The 21,039-nt window shown below is 39.9% G+C and overlaps 2 protein-coding genes across 3 annotated transcripts in view; one reads left to right on the top strand and one right to left on the bottom strand.

Moving 5' to 3' along the window:
- The first annotated feature begins 646 nt into the window (after positions 1 to 646).
- Positions 647 to 21,039, top strand: part of poc1a (POC1 centriolar protein A) — a 36,019-nt gene continuing 15,626 nt past the window's right edge. Inside the window, exons 1-10 of one of the 2 annotated variants that reach the window (XM_079683810.1) lie at positions 647 to 860; positions 1,806 to 1,906; positions 4,461 to 4,545; positions 4,720 to 4,891; positions 5,139 to 5,318; positions 5,395 to 5,502; positions 5,899 to 6,014; positions 7,620 to 7,753; positions 12,295 to 12,363; positions 13,747 to 13,887. In XM_079683810.1, the coding sequence (XP_079539936.1) occupies positions 1,895 to 1,906; positions 4,461 to 4,545; positions 4,720 to 4,891; positions 5,139 to 5,318; positions 5,395 to 5,502; positions 5,899 to 6,014; positions 7,620 to 7,753; positions 12,295 to 12,363; positions 13,747 to 13,887 (1,017 nt within the window). In that variant the 5' untranslated portion in view covers positions 647 to 860; positions 1,806 to 1,894. The remainder of the gene's footprint in view (positions 861 to 1,805; positions 1,907 to 4,460; positions 4,546 to 4,719; positions 4,892 to 5,138; positions 5,319 to 5,394; positions 5,503 to 5,898; positions 6,015 to 7,619; positions 7,754 to 12,294; positions 12,364 to 13,746; positions 13,888 to 21,039) is intronic. The other variant, XM_079683809.1, reaches the window with a different exon arrangement.
- Positions 2,206 to 3,327, bottom strand: b9d2 (B9 domain containing 2). Its single transcript, XM_079685840.1, has one exon. It carries the CDS (start codon positions 2,896 to 2,898, stop codon positions 2,371 to 2,373), a length of 528 nt encoding a protein of 175 aa, XP_079541966.1. The 5' UTR covers positions 2,899 to 3,327; the 3' UTR covers positions 2,206 to 2,370.

Here is a 21,039-nt window from a genome sequence, read left to right as displayed (position 1 = left end):
ATAGATAAGGAAGTAAATTGATTTTAAAATATTTTAATAAAAAAGATGAAGAACAACTCTTTAACTGAGTGTGAACACTGGTTCGTGTATATGATTATTTTAGGGGGAGTTTTCAGTTTAATATAAAATATAGGGGAACTGTATAACGTTATCGTTTCCTATGCATGTCAAAAGTAGGTCTGAAAATACTTCAGCCTACATCAGCATAAACTTGCTTTGGTTAGTCACTACTTTAAAAGTTAATGACTTAATATTGTTTATTTATTTGTGTGTATTTGTGTTGTACACATTGATGTTGTTTTCTTATTGCACGAACAGCTTCCCTCTATTTAAATTCAACATAATTACTGTAGGTTTTTCAAAGATATAATGTATCAATTTGTTTGAAAACTGTCTGTGTTTCCTCATCGAAGCTACACTGCTGACCTCTGGCGACAACCACGCGTCACTACACTTGAAAATGAAAGTTTTCACTCTAATATCTAAATAGATTTATTTCAAATCAATAATTGAAACTCGATCAACCAACTATGAAGCGCTTCCTTCCATTAAACTTGAATTTTGTTATCGCTGCGACTTTAAAGTTGTACACATTAACGATATTAATGGTACAACTTTCCCTTTAAGAAATCAGCGCCCAATCGCGGCGCGTAAACTGAACTGTGTTGTTGTCAGGAACTACCGGCTAATATAAAGTTGCTAAGCTAAAGTTAGCCGACTGGTGGGCTAAAAACACACCATCGTTTGTTGAATTTTACCGTATTAAATAATTACCGTTCAGCCAAACTCGGTTTACGGTCATATCAGTCGCTTTCACCTGCTGTTTGTCTCCGATATCAGGAAAGATGTCTTCTGCCCCGGTAAGTTCGTGTTAGCTGAAGTTGGTTTCTTGTTTGTAGCTTCACTGTCTTTCTTTACTGCTACATGATATGGGAACTCTCAATATCATGTACTATAGCCCTGTGTGCAGGGGTGGAAGACGTACTAAGATCATGTCAGAACAAGTAGCAATATCAGAGAGTCTGTTACAAGTAAAAGTCCTGCATTCAAAGTCTTACTCAACAAAACTAAAACAAAGTATTGACATCAAAACATACTTAAGTACCAAAAGTAAAAGTACTCATTATGCAGATTGTTACTGTTAAATAACACTGTACGTACTGTTACTTAAGAACAGTACTTGAGTATATCCACTTAGTTACTTTACACCACTTATCAGGCCTAAGTAGGATCAACCTAAGAGTAACAAAAGTACTCATGATAAAGAATAGCTAAGAATTAAAAATGATATTAATGAATAATTAGTGATGCACTACATTACTGTGTACATCTTGTTGCAAGTGGTAAAAGTGGACTAATGAAGGCTTATCCTTATCCATACCAACAAACAAATCATATGTAATGTGTCGAACATTGATTGTCATCCATCTGATGCTTGCACATTGACTGTTAGTGCAATGTATCACATGATTGTAGTAGAGTACAATAATTGTTAAGTATTTCCCTCTGAATTGAGCAAGAGAAGAATACAAAAGTAGCAGAAAATGGAAATATTCAAGTGAAGCTCAAGTACTTTACATTTGTATTTAAATATGACTTGACAGAACATAATTAGTCACTTCCTATTACTGGAAATGTCAAGTAAAGTTGTGAGTTTTTAAGTTATAGTAGGGATCTCTATTTGATATGTCTGAAAGTAAATCAGATTACATATGGAAGTCAGTAAATTGATCATTTGAAAAACTAAAGTGCAGTGTTGTTCCTATAATAGCACCCTGTTTAATGCCTGGCTTGTATCTTTATAGCTTGCCCACAACCTAACGCATCAATCTTTATGTGTTGAGTAGCATTGGGATAAAGAAAATACCCACTTGTGGAGCAGGTCTTCTTGAGAATGTCCATCAAGGTAACCCTTATTTAGACAATTCTGTTCACATATTATAATCACACAAGTGAATTAAATTGTGTAGTAGGGTGGAGGGATCTGGGTATTCTCCTCTTTTAATCCAGAAAATGTCAACATAACATTTTGAATACCTTTTTAGGGAATGTCTAGTGAATATTTGTAGGATGAAGTAGGATGTAGGATGCATGATATAACTGAATGCTGCTTTACTCTCATTCTCCATCCAATAACTACACCTGCTAATCTCAGTTGACATTGGACTAGACGGGTCTGACAAGGACATCACAACAAGAGAAGACCTTCGTTAATACGATAGTATATCTTTATTTACAAAAGGTTACTTAAACAGCTAAACAAGAAAGGAAATTGATACAAAAGTAAAAAAACGTTAGTAAAAACGTGTAAGATCTCAGCTTGCAATATATAATATCACAAGTTCTTAAAGTCATTTTTATTCCACCGTGTTAACTCTCGACGCCATATTTGTCAAAGTGTCTCATAATGATGCCGAGCTCCAGCTCCACGGTGCCCATAGCTTCGGTGTGCAGCCTGTATCTGTCCGCCCCGCTGTACACCAGGTCCGGGCTGCGGAGCTGCGGTCCTCCGCCGACGAACATTTGGGACAACTGCTCTTGCCAGGAGCCAAGCGGCCTCCAGGTCGCACAGCTTATCCGGTGATGTCCGGGGCTGGACGGGACGTGGCAGTATCCGTAACCGTACAACTGGCAGCGTCCGAAAGAGTCCTGGTGCCAAACCTGGAGGTGAAGCTTCGGCCAGCCTTGGAGTCCTTTAGTCGCGTAGTGCACATCGATAGGGTGACTCCAGTACGCCATGTCTCCTGTTTGGGGAATATCCACCTGGGTCTGACCCTCCTTTAGCCCCGAGAGAAGACGCCATGCTCCTCCCGTGTGAACTCCCCATTTACAAAATAAGCTGTTCTGTGGGAAACCACTGGCTCCTACGATTTGGCCTATGATGTGCAGCTCTGCCATGTTATAAAGGACCCCGTACACAAAAACATGAGGCCCCCTGAGTCCTCCACAGCCTCCTCTTGAGTTTAACGGATAGCTTACCGGATAGCAACGACTAGCACCACAGCCCCCGTCTCCTTGGTTACTCAGCCTGCTAGAAGGGAAGTTTATTTTACCCAGAGTGAGGTTTCTCAGGCAGCACTTCTTGTCAGACTGCAGACAGGTCCAGTATTTTTAAATCGCATTTAGAGACCTAAAGTCCACGAATAGCTCAAGTAAGGCGCGTTTTTCAAACACCATACCAGAAAATAGCTTAAATCATTGGTTGAGATTATTTGCGATTGTACACATTTGAAAACTGCTGCCTGACAGTTTGCGCGGCGAGCAGCAAGATGTGGCTTTTACGCTGCGTTGAAGCTTTTCCTTTTTTGTTGTTGTTTAAATTAAGATAATATTTGTGAATTGAAACAATACATCTAAATCTTTCATATTAATCCGTCATAAACAATCAGCGAAAAACAACCATTGACGGCTAAATTCAACACACTCCAGGGACATATATACAGTCTATGTCCAGGACCCAGGCATTAAACTGGGTTTAGAGACTACAACAAAGATAAACAGCACCGTCCAGCGGTTGTAGTAAATATTGCAGAAAATGCACTGGTTTAAAAAAAAAGTTCAAAAAAGTGTTTTGACATTTTAATTACTGTAAAACATTAAACCTCTCTACATTTGATTTCTTTCCTTCTTTGTAGTTAAACTGCTGTACCACAATTTCCCAGAATTAAAAAAAAGTGTCTTAATGTAGTATGTATTCATGCTTTTATTATCATTATTTGATTGTGCATTGACATTTAATATTACTGTATAAACAACTGGTGTTACTAATACCATCCTGTATCCCAGTAAGTGTGACACTAAACCCGGATGCACAACACCAGAAGCCTGCATCTGAAGTTATTAGTATTCAGCCATCCCTCAATGTAATACAGCTACTCCTTTAAAAATGTCTTAAGTTGAAAATGCCTGTGTGTGTGTGAACAGACACTTTGCTCTGTGCCCTTTGCTACATAATGTATGTAGCTGTAACTTAATTTTGTTGGTTTTATCTAAAGTTTGAAGTATCATTACAACCGTCAGTGGCTCAGTCATTAGGGCTTGGACTGTGAGCCGTAGGGTCCCCGGTTCAAGTCCCCGACCAGACCTAAATATGGAGTGTGGACTGCTACTTGGAGAGGTCCCAGTTCACCTCCTGGGCCCTGCTGGTGCCCTTGAGCAAGGCACCGGACACCCCCCTTCCCCCCTCACTCCCATTGCTCCCCGGGCGCTGTACAATAGCTGCCCACTGCTCGTGCTGTGTGCTGTGTGCTCTGCATGTGTGACCATTAAAGAGGGTTTCATTCCACCGATTCTATCCAACCATAAAAAAGCGTAGACTTAGCTGTACGCCTATCTCTTGCTCTATGATTATGTGATTTTTTCCCCCACTACTGTTTAATGTTATTAAGAATACTTTGAAACAAGTCCACAGCATCTTTAATATGTGGCTGCTTGAATCTGTCTCTCTGTTCCCCATTTAGTCTGACCCAACTCTGGAGAGACATTACAAGGGTCACAGGGACAATGTTACAAGTGTGGACTTCAGCTGCAACATGAAACAAATCGGTAACTGCTCCTTACTAGTACTGTATGTGTTTATGTGTGTTTATCAGTCTGTGGTTAGAGAATATGCTGCCCGTTTGCTGGTTCCTTTCTCTCTTGTTTTCATTGCTTGATATGTTTCCTGCCTCGTCATCCAGATGTGTTGTTCAGTTTACACACCTGTTCTCCCTCTTCCAGCCACAGGCTCTATGGACTCAAGTGTGATGATCTGGAACATGAAACCTCAGATGAGGGCGTATCGTTTTGATGGACACAAAGATGCTGTCACTTCAGTTCAGTTTTCTCCCTCTGGCCACCTGGTGGCATCTGCCTCCAGAGATAAGACTGTACGTCTTTGGGTGCCCAGCCTGTGAGTTTGAAGTATTCCACCTTTTCTATTAAAGTACATTTCCATCATCTCATTATTTTGCATAGCGTTAGCGATCTACCACAAAGAACAATGATGCTGATTCATAAGAAAAACAAAACGACACAGTTTTACTAAATCCCCTAATCCTGCCAACACACAGAAGAAGTCACACATTTCAGAACACTGACTTGTTTAACAGTTTTTTTTTTTAACTTAGAGTTGTCTTGGTGTTTGTGTTTGTGCACAGGAAGGCTGAGTCAACAGCTTTCAAGGCGCACACTGCCACCGTGCGCAGTATAAACTTTTCTGCTGACGGGCAGAATCTGGTCACAGCCTCCGACGACAAGACCATCAAAGTGTGGACTGTCCATAGACAAAAGTTTCTCTTCTCTCTCAACCAGCACATCAACTGGGTCCGCTGTGCCAAGTACGACGAACACACACATACACACACATTTTGACTTCTTTCGTTCTAAAAAATCATTTTCAATACATTTCTGCAGGTTTTCTCCAGACGATCGTTTGATTGTTTCGTCCAGTGATGATAAGACTATAAAGCTGTGGGACAAGAACAGTAGAGAGTGCATTCATTCTTTCTATGAACATGCTGGGTAAGCAATTGAGACCATAAAAGATATGAGAAATAAATGTTCTGATGTGTTCGAAAGAAATAATTGTCACATTTTGAAATGTTTAGGTTGATTAACATTTTTAAGCAAAAAAGGTGGCACATCCCATTACCATTTGTTCTCTCAATTCTTTGCACCAAGGCACTGAACACCTACTCATTCATTTAAAATGTTTAAAGCATCAGCTGAAAGCCTCTATTGCATAGTGTGTTTAGAATTGTTTAAACCATTTACAAAGAGCAGAACATCTTCTCTGGTGGGTGTTTCAAAAACCTTATTAATTGAATTAACCTGTTGGATTAATACATTTTGAAGTACTGTCAATTCTTGGCCAAAGACATCATTTTCTTAAATGTCCTGTTTTTTCTTTCTCCCTAGTTATGCAAATCACGTGGACTTCCATCCCAGTGGAACGTGTATAGCTGCAGCCTGTACTGACAACTCTGTCAAAGTCTGGGACATCAGATCCCATAAGATGCTCCAGCACTACCAAGGTAAAGGCATCTCAACATATATATGAAGGAAGTGTTACATTTTATAATAACGTAATTACCAGATCACGTTAAAATTGCTAGGGTAAACCACAATTTGTTTTCAATCACATATTTGTAGCTTTAATGCCAAGCTAACAAAGACAGTAATTGATGTAAGCATTTCATATATTTTTGGGTCAAGACACTCAATAAAGCATATGTTGATGCTTGATAGGTATTGAACTAATTGTTTCGTATTTAAACACAGGCATTTGTTTAGGATTTGACGACATTTTGAATCAGTAGCACAGTAAATCCACAGCCCAGTGTTGAGAGAAATATGTCTTATATGGCAAACAGTAAACGTCTTGCCATCCAGTCCCTCCCAGACTCAATACAGCAAAAATAAGGCCTCACTTTTAAACACAGTGAAAAACACAGCAAACTACTGAAATAACACCAAGTCAAAATGAAGATTTAAAGCTCACGACTAAAGTGGTAATCAAGAATCCTTGCATATTCAATAAGCCGAATGTTGATGCCTCTTTGTCAGTCTGCCTTTCAGTGTGATTGTTCTCATCGGCTCTCTTAAATGGATTTGAGTTGTGAGATCTAATAATGGATAATCACATCTGTGTCTGAAGAGCTGGGGCATGAAGATAAAAGCTTTCCCTCTCTTCTCATTCCTCCTCCTTTCCACAGTGCTTCACTTTACATGCTATAGTAAATCACCAATTCCACCAGCCTAGAGTGTTAACATTGTGGCTAAAATGTGGTGTTGTTACTGTTATACCCATGGGAATGATTCGTAATTGGTAATATGTTTAGTTTTCCTTTCTCCATCTATTGTTTGTCCTTGCTTTTGAATGGCTTTCATTTTATGTTGGTGTATACTTTGCTCTTTATCCCTTCATGAATCTTAGCCATACCCAAAGAAATCACCCTCCTGCTCTCAGTATAGTTTGGTGCAGATTTTCATCCTGTTGCAGCGAGACGAGAGGCGTCAGTTTAGCTTATGTCATAGCATCTTGTAGCCAGCAGAGGGACCACGTTGCCAGTCAAATGTCTTTTCTCATTCAAGAACCTGGTTACCAGAAGGTGGATTGATTTCAGGTCTAGGGAAGTTTTCGATCAGTTGCTTCAGGCTTCTATACTTGACAAATATGCTAATGCAGACCTGATGTTAAGCTATTCTCAAGTAACACAGCAACTGAGGCGTTATGATATACAGCAACAGTGCACTTCAATTGGATCCAGGCAACAATGTTAGCAAACATCTGGCCAGCTGAAGTGTCGTTGAGCAAGAAACTGAACTCTAGAAATTCCCCTTTGGTGTTGTCAAATCACAGAAATGTTCCTCTGAGGTGCAGTTTTAGAGAGAAAAGGGAAAGAAACATACCTTGTTAACAATGGATGGACAAGTCATTGTTACTGTTATCATGATTTAATCATACATTCAATACTCCATTATTTTACAGGCATAACATTAAAAGCCACACAATACAGTAAAGCCAAATGAACAAGAATGGGATGGAATTTCTTGTCTTTAATTGAAGAAGGTTCCACTTCAGTTTGAATTACAGTAACAACATGTGTGTCCTCATTGAGTTTGTATGTGTTTTCCAGTTCATAGTGGTGTGGTGAACAGTTTGTCTTTCCATCCGGCTGGTCCTTTCCTCATCACTGCATCCAATGACTCCACAATGAAGATACTGGACCTTGTAGAGGGCAAGCTACTGTACACACTGCACGGACACCAGGTAGACACACACACACACACACGAACACACACACCGTTTAGATTTCCTTCAGGCCTTCCAGTCAGGATCATGATGGGTTATTTCCGTCTGCTGTTGGCGTGTGCATGTTTGTGTGTATGTTTGACATCTCTTTTGTCAATTTTTGATTATGACATGCGTGTGAGTGTGAGTGTATTATGGCTTTTTGGTACATGGTATATTTTAGTACTTGCCAGGCGAGCGGACGGCCCACTCATGATGACTCATCTCAGAGTTGTTGGAAGGAAACAGAAGTGTGTTTCTGCCTCCGTTCTGCTGGATCCTTTCCTCCTCATCCTCCTTCCTTTTTAACTGACTCAAACGTACAATGTGTAAATTCCTGCCACTAGCATTCTATCAAAACAATAACAAAATACAGTTTGATGGTGTCTTGAAGTTGCGTGGGATCATGGGAGATGTTGTCATCGCCGCCATTGCAGTCAAATTCTTCTGGTTATGATGATTCATTGTTCATCGTTCATGAGGGTTTTACTAAGAGCCTAATTATCAGCAGAGGTCTCATCCTCTTCAAAAGAAAAGCACCCAAACAATAAAACTGATACAAAAACACTGGTTAAAAATTCTTCTTTCTCTGACGTGTCTTGGTTGCCCAGAATGTTTGCTCATCTTGTTTCTCTGAAGAATATGAGTCCTACGACTATATTCCTTCATCTGGTTCAAATATGCAGTTAGAAACGTCCAAGATCTAAAAAGTATACCAAAACATGTGGCTTGAAATGAATAAACGTTCAATTTATGACAGCTCCACAACACTGAAGCATGCCATGCCATTTAAGCTGAATAAATGAAACCAACCGTTAATCAAAAGTAACTTTACATGTGAAAATAGTTGGAAGCATTTAGGACAATGTAATTAGACAACTCAACAGAATATATAACATTTAGTCGATTTCAAGACCTTTTTAATTTGGAAAGCACCATCGTTACCATCCTAACGACGAAGTACAAGTACTCCTTGTACTTCTCTATTAACGCCCATCTCTTCTGTACTCCCATGTTGACAGTCTGGACCAGTCGCTCACTGACTGTATCTATTTGTTTGAACAGCTGATGGACTGACTTTCTGGCTAGTTGTGGGAATCGGTGGCTTGCCAGTGCCACATGTGGTCCATCTGTTTACCCATCCCTCTATACACTTTGCATGCCTCTCCTTTCTTTGTCTTGTCTGTGTCACCCACTGCTTGCCAAGACTCTTTCGTCAAGATAAAAAAAACCACCCTTTCCCCTCCTCGCCTCACACCTCCAAATTTGTCTTCTCCTAATCACTTTCTTCGTTTCTGTTGTTGTTCTTTTTGGCTCAGTGGTGACGTCGCCAATCTGTTGGTGCTGGGAGCGCTCAGGGTGTTAATTGTCTCTCCAGTCGCTTAGCTCGAAAATGGGAGACTCCCCATCTGTTCAGTGTGGGTGTGTAGGTTTACGTGTGTTTATGTGTCGGCTTGTTGATGTATGTGTGTACAGCTATGTGCATGTGCTGTATATGGAAACACATGAAGGCACTGAGGGAGTATGTTTCCTGTTGGACCTGACAAATGTGTTGTTTTCTTCGCCTCAGGGGCTACCTGTGTACCTGGCAGGACAGAAACAGCCTGATTTAGCTTCATTTGTCTTTCTGTTCTGAGCATATTTGGAGGAGCAGCTGGACACTGAAACAAGAAGAGATGGTCTACTTTAAAGGCCAGCCAACCCTGAGTGAGCCTGGCCTGAAGTAGTTGCTACCGTCAGGGCTAACCCCTTACACTTATATCAGCAGGTAGAAAGCAAGACATAGACATTTATCTTGAGGCAATGTGTGTCTACAGTTTATTCTGTCAGTCAAATAAACTGTACACGCACATTGCACTGCCACGTTTACAGCTATAACGCTACTGCTAACTTTATACTCACAGCTAATGTTAAGCACACAAACTGCCCACTCTTTAGTGAGAGTTATTCTTTAAGTAAGTTCTCTACTTATATAATGCGGGTTGAATTGAAAAACATCTTAAGAATTTTTTTTTCCCCCAATTCTTAGGACTGGCTTATTTGGTCAAAAACCTGAGAACTAGCTTGCAATACACCCCTGTAGATGTAGAGTGATATACTTAGCCTATTTTCTCTCCAATGTCCTAATGTGTGCTTCTGGTCCTTTTTCAATGGAATGCCTGTCCTTCTCTTTACTTAATCATACCTTTAGACATTCATACTCAAGTCGACTTTTTAATGATTTAAAAGCATTTAAAGGTCCCATTTCATGCTTTTCCGGTTATTACCCGTCCCCTTGTGTGTTATGAATGTTTTTATGCATGTAAACGGTCTGCAGAGTCAAAACCCTCAAAGTACACCCTGTAGCGAGTAAAACTCTAACACAGAAAATACCTCCCCAAAACGCCTCGCTGGAGATACGTCACTGTCCATTGATTCTTCCGGGTAACTCATGATGCCATGCGTTACCCGGAACCAAATGGACCAATCCGTGGAGCCGTTACGTTTCGCCCGCGGAGCCGTTACGTTAAGCCCCCGCTGATTGGACCAAATTGACCAATCCACGGACTTCCTCACACACACACACACTCAGTGCAAGCAGCTCTGCTGATCTCTCCTCCCTGGCTGCAGGCTGATAACAGACAGTTGGGATCGCGGCGAAATTCTCTCTGCAGACCCATTCTCACAGCGTTTATCAACCTTTTTCTTACTCAATATCAAGCCACACTTATTGTTTTTACTTCGGCTGTGAGTTTGTGTGTGTTCAGGGTGAGTTTAGCTGTGTTTCGCTGTCGCTAAACAAGGAAACAACACCTCCACGGAGCTCAGCGCGATTCACAACGTTCTGACCAATCAGAGCACACTGTGCTAACAGGGAGGGCGGGGGCTGGAGCTACTGGAGCTACAACGAGTCGTTAAAGGCAGAGAGTGAAATTTAGTGAATACACGTAGTTTACAGAGATGCTGTATGAGAAACCAAAGTGATTTTGGAAAATTGCACAATATAAATGTATTCTAGTAGACCTCAACAATGGAATTATGATCAGTGGAAAGGGCCATGAAATGGTACGTTTTTAAAAGACCTCCGCATCATGTTTTATTACGACGCAGACTGAGAAAACAGATTCACACTTATTTAGATTTTAAAGAAATGACAGCGACAAAAGTCGACCAGTGCAAGATTATCATTGTTGTTGTCAGTCATGAAATTATGGAGAGCAGCATGTGGAGGCCAGTCAGGTTCACGGCCTGTGTGTGTGTGTGTGTGCGTGTCTGTCTGGCCATGGCAAGCGCCAGCCTGGCAGCAGGCGTTAGTCAGAGTCGAGACAGAACATGTTGTCTGTCAGGCCGTCGTGTTGCCATAGTGACACTGTCTGCTTCTCTCAGGTGCTTCTGGGAAACCATTCCTCACCCAAACCAGCCTGTCTGGATGCCAGCCGCAGGACACACAGCTCCTCTTTGCTGGCCAGCAGCATTTTCCTTTCTCTACTTTGTTCTCTCCTTTTTCTCTCTTTGATCACAGTCAGAGGGCTCAGACTTTTATCGTTGACCCCGTTCTGCATTGTGAGATGGAAAAAATAAAAAAGGAGTTGGATCTTTGAGTTTTTCAAGCTGTATTCTGTCGGCGCTCCAGGCACACACACACACGCTCACACACACAGCATGCAACAGTTCTTCTGACACTTGCAGGTGTTCCTTTTTGGCTCTGACCAGGTGTGACCTCACCTCACCTGAGTCTTAGCTTTCTGTTATTGATTGCTCTGCCCCACACGCCCACTCCCTCCTACACACATAAACACACACACACATGCAATAGCTTTTGTTGTCGGCATAAGTTTCCTAAATGCTATGAGCTGCATACACAAAAACACCTGTTTCTCTCCAGTTCTCTTCTCTTTATCGTACATTTTATAATCATTTCTAACCTAACTGTATTTCGAAGTCTCCATCTGGCTTGTGGCATTACGTTGTTCATGTTGTCTGGTCTGTCCGTACCCTTTCTGTGAAAGCCCTAACTCAGGATGACTGAAAGGAATGACTCCCAATCTGGCACAATCTGTACTTGCACTCAAGGATGAACTGAATAGATTTTGGAGGTCAGAAGACACATTGACCTCACGAAGAATGTTTTTGGCCATTTCTCAAAAATGTATACGCTAATTAAGACAATTTTACACAAATATCTAAAAGGATAAAATTATATATTAATGAAATGTTAGACAGGCATGTATGTAAACTGCAAAAATACAATCATAAGGTTCAAAGGTAATGTATGTAGGGTTCACACAGACAGACTACACTACTTTCACAGGGATTGTTTCATTTTTAAAAGGCTGCAACTAACTAGTATTTTAATTATTGATTTATTTAAATGTGCCTGCCTAGTGTTTATAAGTATTCTTATTTATAAGTGATTACAAATTGTTTTTCCAAAGCTCAAGGTAACATTATTAAATGTATTTCCGGACCAACAGTACAAAACCCAGAGACAGTATTATTTAAATCATAATATTTGTCTGTTTCTCTTTCCCCTCCATCAGGGTCCAGTGACCTGTGTGGCCTTCTCCAGGACAGGAGAGTATTTCTCCTCTGGAGGTTCTGATGAGCAGGTGATGACCTTTTCTTGATGATCCTTCAAAATCAACCAGTTTTTGTTTAATAAATGGCCTTATTATTTGCTGTCCTTATACAACTAATAGAAGCTTACCAAAAGGTTTATTGCCAATTTAGAAAACAGAATGAATGAAAATGAGTTTAGGGGTGGCAGATGTTTTAAAATGCTGTATGAGGTGCTATCCATAGTCGGTGTATTACCTACAGCAGAAAGCGGTCGGCAAGCCACTAAGCAACGTACTGCTGTGCTGAGGCAGCAGCTAAATGTAGCCACCTACAGAAAAGATCAATATGGCTTTAAGTGAAGGCTTTTTTAGAATATTTTCTCTACTTTACGTTGCTGTAAGACAGTCCTTTCAGATGAGGTAATGAAGCCCTTTATTAACGATCTCTTCAAAGCCTCCTGGTTCCATTGACCAAAAGTAATCATACAGAGCACAGGAATTGATGGTCTGATGGGGTCCAAACTACGGCCCGGGGGCCATTTTGAATCAGCCCTCAGCTAATTCAAAAAGTATAATGGAGTATGGCCCAAAAATGAAACTTTTGCTTGTCTTGTATTGTACTTCTTAAATGTATATGAAAACAGATGTTTCACACTGTGTGAATGTGTTAAGAAGCCCACTCTTCAAACTAATTCAGTCAAATTTGATAGAAAATGTTTTCAACTTTAATTAAGTTGATAAGAAAAAAGCCCAATAACTTATTTTCATAACAAGCTTGAAGTAAACCCTTCCTATTTCCTCTTATGATAAGCAATCTGAGGCTCCTGTTTTAAGGAATGAGCTGCCTACAAAATAAAGTAAACCCTCTGGAGAGCTGTGATGTATGGCTGTTGTTTTTCTTAAAGCATATTCAAGTATTAAGCATCATTTACCTACATTTGATTGATTTTGCTGACTTATAACTTAACTTAGGAGGCAGTATACCTCACCTCTAGTGAGTGGCCCAGCCCTTTGTATGTTTTTCTGTATGTGGCCCTCGTGGGGAAAAGTTTGGACACCCCTGGTCTACTCGATCGGTTACTTGGTGCTTTTGTATGACTTTGATGATTCTGAACCAACCAAAGTCTGTACACGACTGTCTGACTGCAGTGAAAATATTCTACATTTAGTGTACACTCAAACTGTTTGCTTTGCAGCTGCCCTGATCCACAGCCGTACATTGCTTGGCCATACATTCTGTTAGCCTAGCCAACTAAATGTAGATAATACACTAACTTTGACTATGCACCTCATTCAACCTCACTTCAAAATGTCTGAACTCTACCTTTTACTTTGACAAAGAGAAAGCAGATCTGTATTTATGTCCTGCATTTCATTATTTTTAAATTAGACTATTGGTTTGTTGACTTTGAATGATTTGAATACATCTTACAGGTAATGGTGTGGAAGAGTAACTTTGACTGCGCTGAAGGCATCGATGACTTCAGGCTGCAACATAAAGCTGCTCCCAGCCTGCAGGCAGTAGGCAGCTCCACGGCTCAGCCCCCCCTCACCCCCTCTGAGCACCGCAGCCAGGTGAGATCAGTATGCATGGACTCATTTTTGGCCTTATAAGACATTTCGCTGGACACAATTATAAAAAAAACAATCCTAATACATATAATGAAGGTGTAGACTGAAAACAATAACTTTAATCATTCAGTTTATCTTATACACTCATAAGTGAAGGTAACCTAATTATTGCACATACATTAACATGCATGTGTGGTGCCTGGTTGAAAGATAAACATAACACGCGCAGAAATACCCCCTCAATATTTGATGCTGCCAGTGTGGCGGGCTTATTTCCTCGCTGCATATCTTTGCTTTGAAGTCTGCAGTGTGGCCCGAAGCTACATTCATCTCTCGCATGCAGGGCAAGAAATACCCACTTATTTCCACATTTTGATATTGAGGACGTTTTTTCTGTCTTTCTGACCGCTGGAATTAATGAAATATTAGTCTGATGATTAATCTGATTACTAAAGATGAGTTTTGAAATGACGATTAGAAATGATCAAGGTTTAAAACGGCAGTTCAGACACTGTGAATACTGCAGTTTTTAAAAGTTAATAAGTCAGTGCTGACATGAGGCATCGACAAACTAAAAGGAAAGTTTGCAAAGAGACTAATTCCATAAGGTGTATGCTATGTTACTCCTCACTTAGCTTGTGGTTATATGTGTTTTTCTAAGTCTATACAATCTCATTTGAGCGTTTTAATTTTATATATTCACATCTTACTAATATATTATATGCTATAGCAGTACACGGCACTAACCTGATTCATACTGTTTTTATTTAATTTAACAACCGAAAAAACTTGGACAGTATTATGAGTCAATAAATGCCAAAGTCGGTTATACTATAAAAGTGTTCAGACGGAAGCCTCCCAGACACTGAAGCTTGTGTTGTGGCAGCATCGCCTCCATTTTCACGACAGTAACATCAGCAGGAGTCTCTAATCCCACCACACCCTTTCTGACTGCTGTGTGAATCTGTCCAAAAAGAAATTGTGGTTGATAGTGATCGGAACACAAAGCTGGTGTATTATCAATAAACACAAACAGTGCAAGCAGATAAATAAACCTGCACTTTCTGTCCTGCTGTTGCTAAAACTAACCATTTAAGTATTAAGTTGAAGTACCTTGCAGTGAATCACTAAAGAGACAGTGTTGATAAAGGTATACTCACCTGTCTTATCACCTAAAAACGGATTATTGTTATTTATTTAATTTATGTTTTCATTCTGATCTTTAAGGAGGTACTAATACAATCTGCATTTAAAAAAACAGAGGCGTTTGGTTTTATGAACGCGTCATCCGAGCATAGTTGTTGATGCAGCAACACAAGAAATATGCACAGGTCCATTAGGAAATGATCCTGAATCTGTGCGCTACATGGGTTAAAAGCATGGCTGCAACCAACCACTATTTTCATTATTGCTAGAAAAGGTCAGCACAAAGTCAGAAAAAGTTTATTATGAGCCCAATAGTCCATACACCCCAAAATAAAGTTTGAAGCAAAAACATTTGACCTAAAAATAACAAAAGGTAAGAGGAGTTTGGCTATTAGCATTGTTTTTACATTTTAAAATACCTTGTCAGATGTCACACACACACACACACACACACACACACACACACACACACACACACACACACACACACACACACACACACACACACACACACACACACACACACACACACACACACACACACACACACACACACACACACACACACACACACACACACAAAAGGGGACAGGGTGTCACCGGCTGGCTAGTCAACCTCAGGGTAAGGTTTGGATTTCAACCCCTTTGACTGCTACTGTGTTACTTACATCAACAAGGACACAGCCAAGGTCTCTCTGTCTCTCTCGCTGTCTCGAAATGTAGGTTCAGCCACTGTGAATGCTGCCTTGCTTTTATTCTTTTAATATTATTTACAAATCTAGGATAGCGTAAGACTCATAATTAGGCATGTATGTAACCGGTGAAGAAAAAAAGTCCTGTTGTGATATTCAACCAGTTCTACTAAAACGTATGACCCATTAGTAACTCTTCATTGCTGATTGATTTGATTGGCTTTCTGGGGCAAGTGTGTCAAAGACAAGGGATGCAACTCTGCACCTTGTGCCAAAGAGTGTTGAGATTATTATTATTATTATTAAGTGTTATATATTATTATAGATAAAACATTTTTGCATGCCAGTGACGCCTTAAGAGTACCAGCCTATGACTAAGAGCGTTCGCCCATCAAATGTACAACTCTGTGAAGCAGTGCGGCCCCTCGCTTACAACAATGCCCCCGAGAACACGTACCATTAGCGTGGTTATTTCTAACATCTCCTTAACATTGACTTGAGCAGTGTAAGTGCATAGCTTTTAATGTCCTTTAAACACCTCTCTTCTCGATGCCACCCATGGACCCTTTGGGGCTTTTTTCATCTTCTCTCTCTGTCTGATTGTGCCGTTCTCTCTCGTTGCTGTGATACAGGACTGTAAATTGATTTTAATAGCTCTTCCACTCGACAGCTGTTATTACAGACGTGCCTCACAGGAGGACTAGAAAATGGGTAGTTGGATCATCGGGAGAGAGATGATACATTCAATTCTTGAAATACATTTTTACTGTTTTTGTAAAATCCTACTGAACCCTTTATTTGGGAAATGTGTTTTTTTACCAAATACAGTTCAAGCACAGCTTTTAAAGCCTTAGCACTTTTTAGGATGGTGCTAAATGCTTCACCTGTTTATCTTGGCTCTATTCATCTTAAAACACATGAATTGATGAGACATTCTTAACATCATTTCATTAAGGCATAATTTTGCCAAATTGCATTTGCAATAACTATATAGTTTATCATTTATGCCTAATAGAGATGCAGTAATTGTGTTGTTGTTTATTGTGTTTTTGTTGTAATTATTCCCCATGTGTGCCAGACATCTTCAATATAAACATTTGGGAAGTGTTTAAACTCATTCAGCATTTCATTACACGATACAGTAAATCATCATATATATCATACACATTTATGAAATAACCTTTAATGTGACCTCTGAATTGAAAGATATTCTTTTGAAAAGTAAACAGCTTCGAAAGCCCTTTTTAGTCAGCTGAACAACTTCCTTAACAATAAGAAGAACATAAAACTAAAAGCATATGTGAATGTAAAATTGAATCGAAGCATAGAGAAATCTTTCACCTTGGTTTTTCATAGAGAATAAAATGCACATGTTGATCTTTCTTTGAGACGCAAAGTGCATTCACACAATTTCAATGGTTGAGTAGATTAGTGACGCATAGATATGAATGCACAGAGTAAAAAAAAAAGATATCTTAACCGGAGTTATTTCCTGGCCAAGGCATTTCTTTCATCCTCTTTATGAGTTGTGATCTGCCAGTTGTTAAAGTAAAAGTAGTAGCTGCACCTGGAAGAACCAGCTTCCTAGATTCTCCTTTTCATGTATAATTTATCCATTTGTAATTTATTATTTATACAGGCCCTTTCATTTCTCATAAAATGCCACAAGTCTCAGACACGTGTTGCCTGAGAGGAAGCAGAGAGGGCAACATGTCCCCGGCTCGCCTTAATGTGTTTGTTTCCTTCTCTGTTAATACGAGTATTCAAAGGCTTAGGGAGTTTCAAATAAGAGTATAAAACAGAGAGAGGTACTCTATATGAGAGAAGTGCATCTAATGCGCTGTTGAGCATTGAGTTATTTTAAGAGAGGCAGAATATAGTAAACAGGATATCCTTTTTTTAAAGCAGCCATGAAAGGGGTTGTGGAACACCACTGCGGTTCATACATCCAAACTCCAGACTGCTAACTAATTAAAGAGAAGCACAACATGTGAATAGTATCAGCCTGTAAACGCAACAAATTACAATTTTAAATGCAGATCCTATAATTAGAAAGTGACCATGGAAAGTATACCCTGCCAAAATGAATGATATTACATAATGTATAAAACATTATTCATGAGTTATGTCAAACATTGATTAAGTATAGGTTACCTAAGACTAAACACTCATACATTGCAGGCTTTAATGGAAGTAGAAACCAATACAACTCATATTGTACCCTACCCAATAAAGTATTTGTCAGTACCTGAGGGTTTTTTATAGCTATTATGGGTGCAATAAAAGTGTTTAGGAAAGAATGGAGGACACAGCTTTGTGCCACGAGCAACACCACAGAGACTATAATCACAGAGACATATGTCCGCTGTGTTTGTAAGAACTTGATTAAGCAGCTGACAGCATCCGCACTGAGAGAATATTCCTTAACATGGTATCATCTTAAGGAGTATTCCATATTTCATATATTTTTGAATATATTTGTATATATAATATCTACATGTATATTTTCTATTTTCTTTCTATTCTTGTTTATTTGTAGTTTTGTTTTATTGTAAAATGCCTTGTCTTTTATGCTGCTGCAACAAAAACAATTTCCCAAATTGGGATCAATAAAGGACCATCTTATCTTATCTTTTCATAAAGGAAAAGTAACTCATTAGTTATTAGTGTGAATATACAGTATATTTGATTAATAGGACCTCTTCCTCCCTTCCCTCTCAGATAATTCATGCTACAAACTTAATTCTTCAGGAAACTATTTGTTTTCATGTTGTGATGCGAGCACAACCACACTTCATCAGACTTATAAGTAAGATGTAAAAAAACAACCAGATGAAGATGACTTGTGCTAGAAAGTGATGTAGTTAACTAAACAGGTGAGCATTACGGCAAGTTTGCAAAGCAAGCTACTTATTATATTTTATGTTTTCTTTCAGCACCTGACTTATTTAGTTTGGATGTCCCTGCATAGTCCTATTGGTATCAGTGACAATACAACTGGTAATATTATCAGTCTTATACTCAATATGGAGATACCCATTAAGCTTTTAATATTACAATAAAACCACAAGTTAAGCTTTTCAAAATAGTCTGAAAAATAGTCCGGTCTGTGCTTAAATCATCTCAGTCGTAGGTAATAAAAGCATCCCTCCTTGCTAGGCCTATCATCCAGTATGACCCACAACTGCCTTAGGCTGTTATTCTTTTCACCCAGAAGAAATTGACTAATGAGAAAGTAATGCAGTGTTTCTTCATACTGGAGCAAAGGCCACCCATGGCTACTATTCTCTCAGAATCAAATCCACAAGGATTTCATAAACAGCTAATTTGATATGTGGATCATTTCATTTACTTGGATGAAAAATGCCTTTTTTTTAATTTTTCTTTAGCCTTTATTTATACAGGTGTAAAATCTAATTGAGACACAAGGTCTCATTTTCAAGAGAGACCTGTTCAGTGGTAACACTACCACACAAAGTTACAGACAGACAGGACACTAAACACAGAGGCAACACTCAAATACAACATCGTAAAAAAAGTAGTCATTGAAATCCATGTACAGTAGTCAGATATAGCAGGTGCAAACACCCACAGGTGATTTCTCCAGCTTTTTTAAAATGAGTTTAAAATCCGTGATGGGTATCAAACTGGTCGGCTTGAGTTCCTGCTGAAGTGTGTTCCAGGTCGAGGGGGCAGAGTATGATATGGCTTTTTTCCCAAGCACCGTGCCATGAAGATTTTCTAGTGATGGGTGCTATGCCAGTACACATGTTGGCCTATTTGTTTAAAACGAGATCTCTCTACCTAAACATTGACAGTCAACCTGCCTCTGTGCTCAACACAGCTGAGCAAATCGTTATTTGCCCTTTTTCGTGTGAGAGAATAGATGAATCGCTGTGTGTGTGTGTGTGTGTGTGTGTGTGTGTGTGTGTGTGTGTGTGTGTGTGTGTGTGTGTGTGTGTGTGTGTGTGTGTGTGTGTGTGTGTGTGTGTGTGTGTGTGTGTGTGTGTGTGTGTGTGTGTGTGTGTGTGTGTGTGTGTGTGTGTGTGTGTGTGTGTGTGTGTGTGTGTGTGTGTGTGCCAACCATTGCTGACAGGCAGATCAGCTCTCTCTGATCACATCTGCCCTAATCCCCCATCCCACCCCCTTTTCTGTCTCTAGCTTCACATCTAGTTCTTTCTCCCACTCACGTGTGCAGACAGACGAGCTGCACACTCGCAGTAGGCTCCCCTTAACAGACACACACACACACACACACACACACACACACACACACACACACACACACACACACACACACACACACACACACACACACACACACACACACACACACACACACACACAGCTCGGCTCAGCAGGGGGGGTGCAGACTGCAGTAGCTGTATGATCTTCTGTCTCATTCACCATTATTTTATTTACTGTAGCCAATAGGCTGCTGTAAATATGCCATAGCATACCAAACTTTACTGGCACTCTTCTTAAAGACTAATATAGAGGATGCAGATATTTATTTAAAACCTTACACAGTTGCAATGAAAACTGCAGTTTTCTGAGAGAGTGTGTGGTTGTGTGTTCATATTTAGGGGCTGGTATAGAAAGACAGGTGGTATTGTTTGACAGTGGGAGTTGGGAGATTTCGACTGCAGGGGATAGAGGGAAAGGAAGGGGGTGTGACAAGGGAGTGTTGAAGACAAGATAGCTGGTGGAGTTAAAGAGAGCTTAATGGTCTGGTGGAGCGAGAGAACATCAGCCAGATTGAGAGGGAAAGGTAGGAAGCGGGAGAACAGGGCGAGCATTTGACCATGCCTATAGCATGAGCACAATGGAGGGAAAAAAAGGCTAATATGTGAAGCGTACGCACAGGAATAATGAAAATGCGAGGGCCATTAACAGACACCTGTTCATCCCTGTTACATTAAAGACAAGCAGAGAGGGAAAGGTGAAAGAGGCAGACAAGGCCGTAGCAGAGAGAAAGCAGAGCAGAGGTTATATAAGAAGCACACTTGAAGCATACAGACAGGTATGGAGGGTGAGAAGCTGACAAAGTAGCATTAATAAAAAAAGGATTGGTGAAAAACGTGTCTGTTCTGTCCTAGGTCAAAGCTGAGTCACATCACAGGCATCATTCATCAAAACTGTCCCTAACAGTTTAAAATGAAATGTTTGTTCCACTGTAATGAATCTACATTTCAGTAGTGAGAGAAACGTCTTGTATTGTTTACATCCTATGGTTATATTATGGTACACTTCAATTTAACGTCTTAAAGAGGGGGACGTTTTTTATTTAATTGTAATGTATACTTGTGATTGACGA

This window comes from Notothenia rossii (genome assembly GCF_949606895.1).
Source record: "Notothenia rossii genome assembly, chromosome: 5".
Taxonomy (NCBI): Eukaryota; Metazoa; Chordata; class Actinopteri; order Perciformes; family Nototheniidae; genus Notothenia; species Notothenia rossii.
The sequence above is the reverse complement of the archived record's forward strand: the minus strand, read 5'-3'. Positions and strand labels throughout refer to the sequence as shown.

Bases quoted from the DNA above. Each gene is read 5' to 3' on its own strand.
- b9d2 (XM_079685840.1), bottom strand. From the start codon at position 2,898: ATGGCAGAGCTGCACATCATAGGCCAAATCGTAGGAGCCAGTGGTTTC.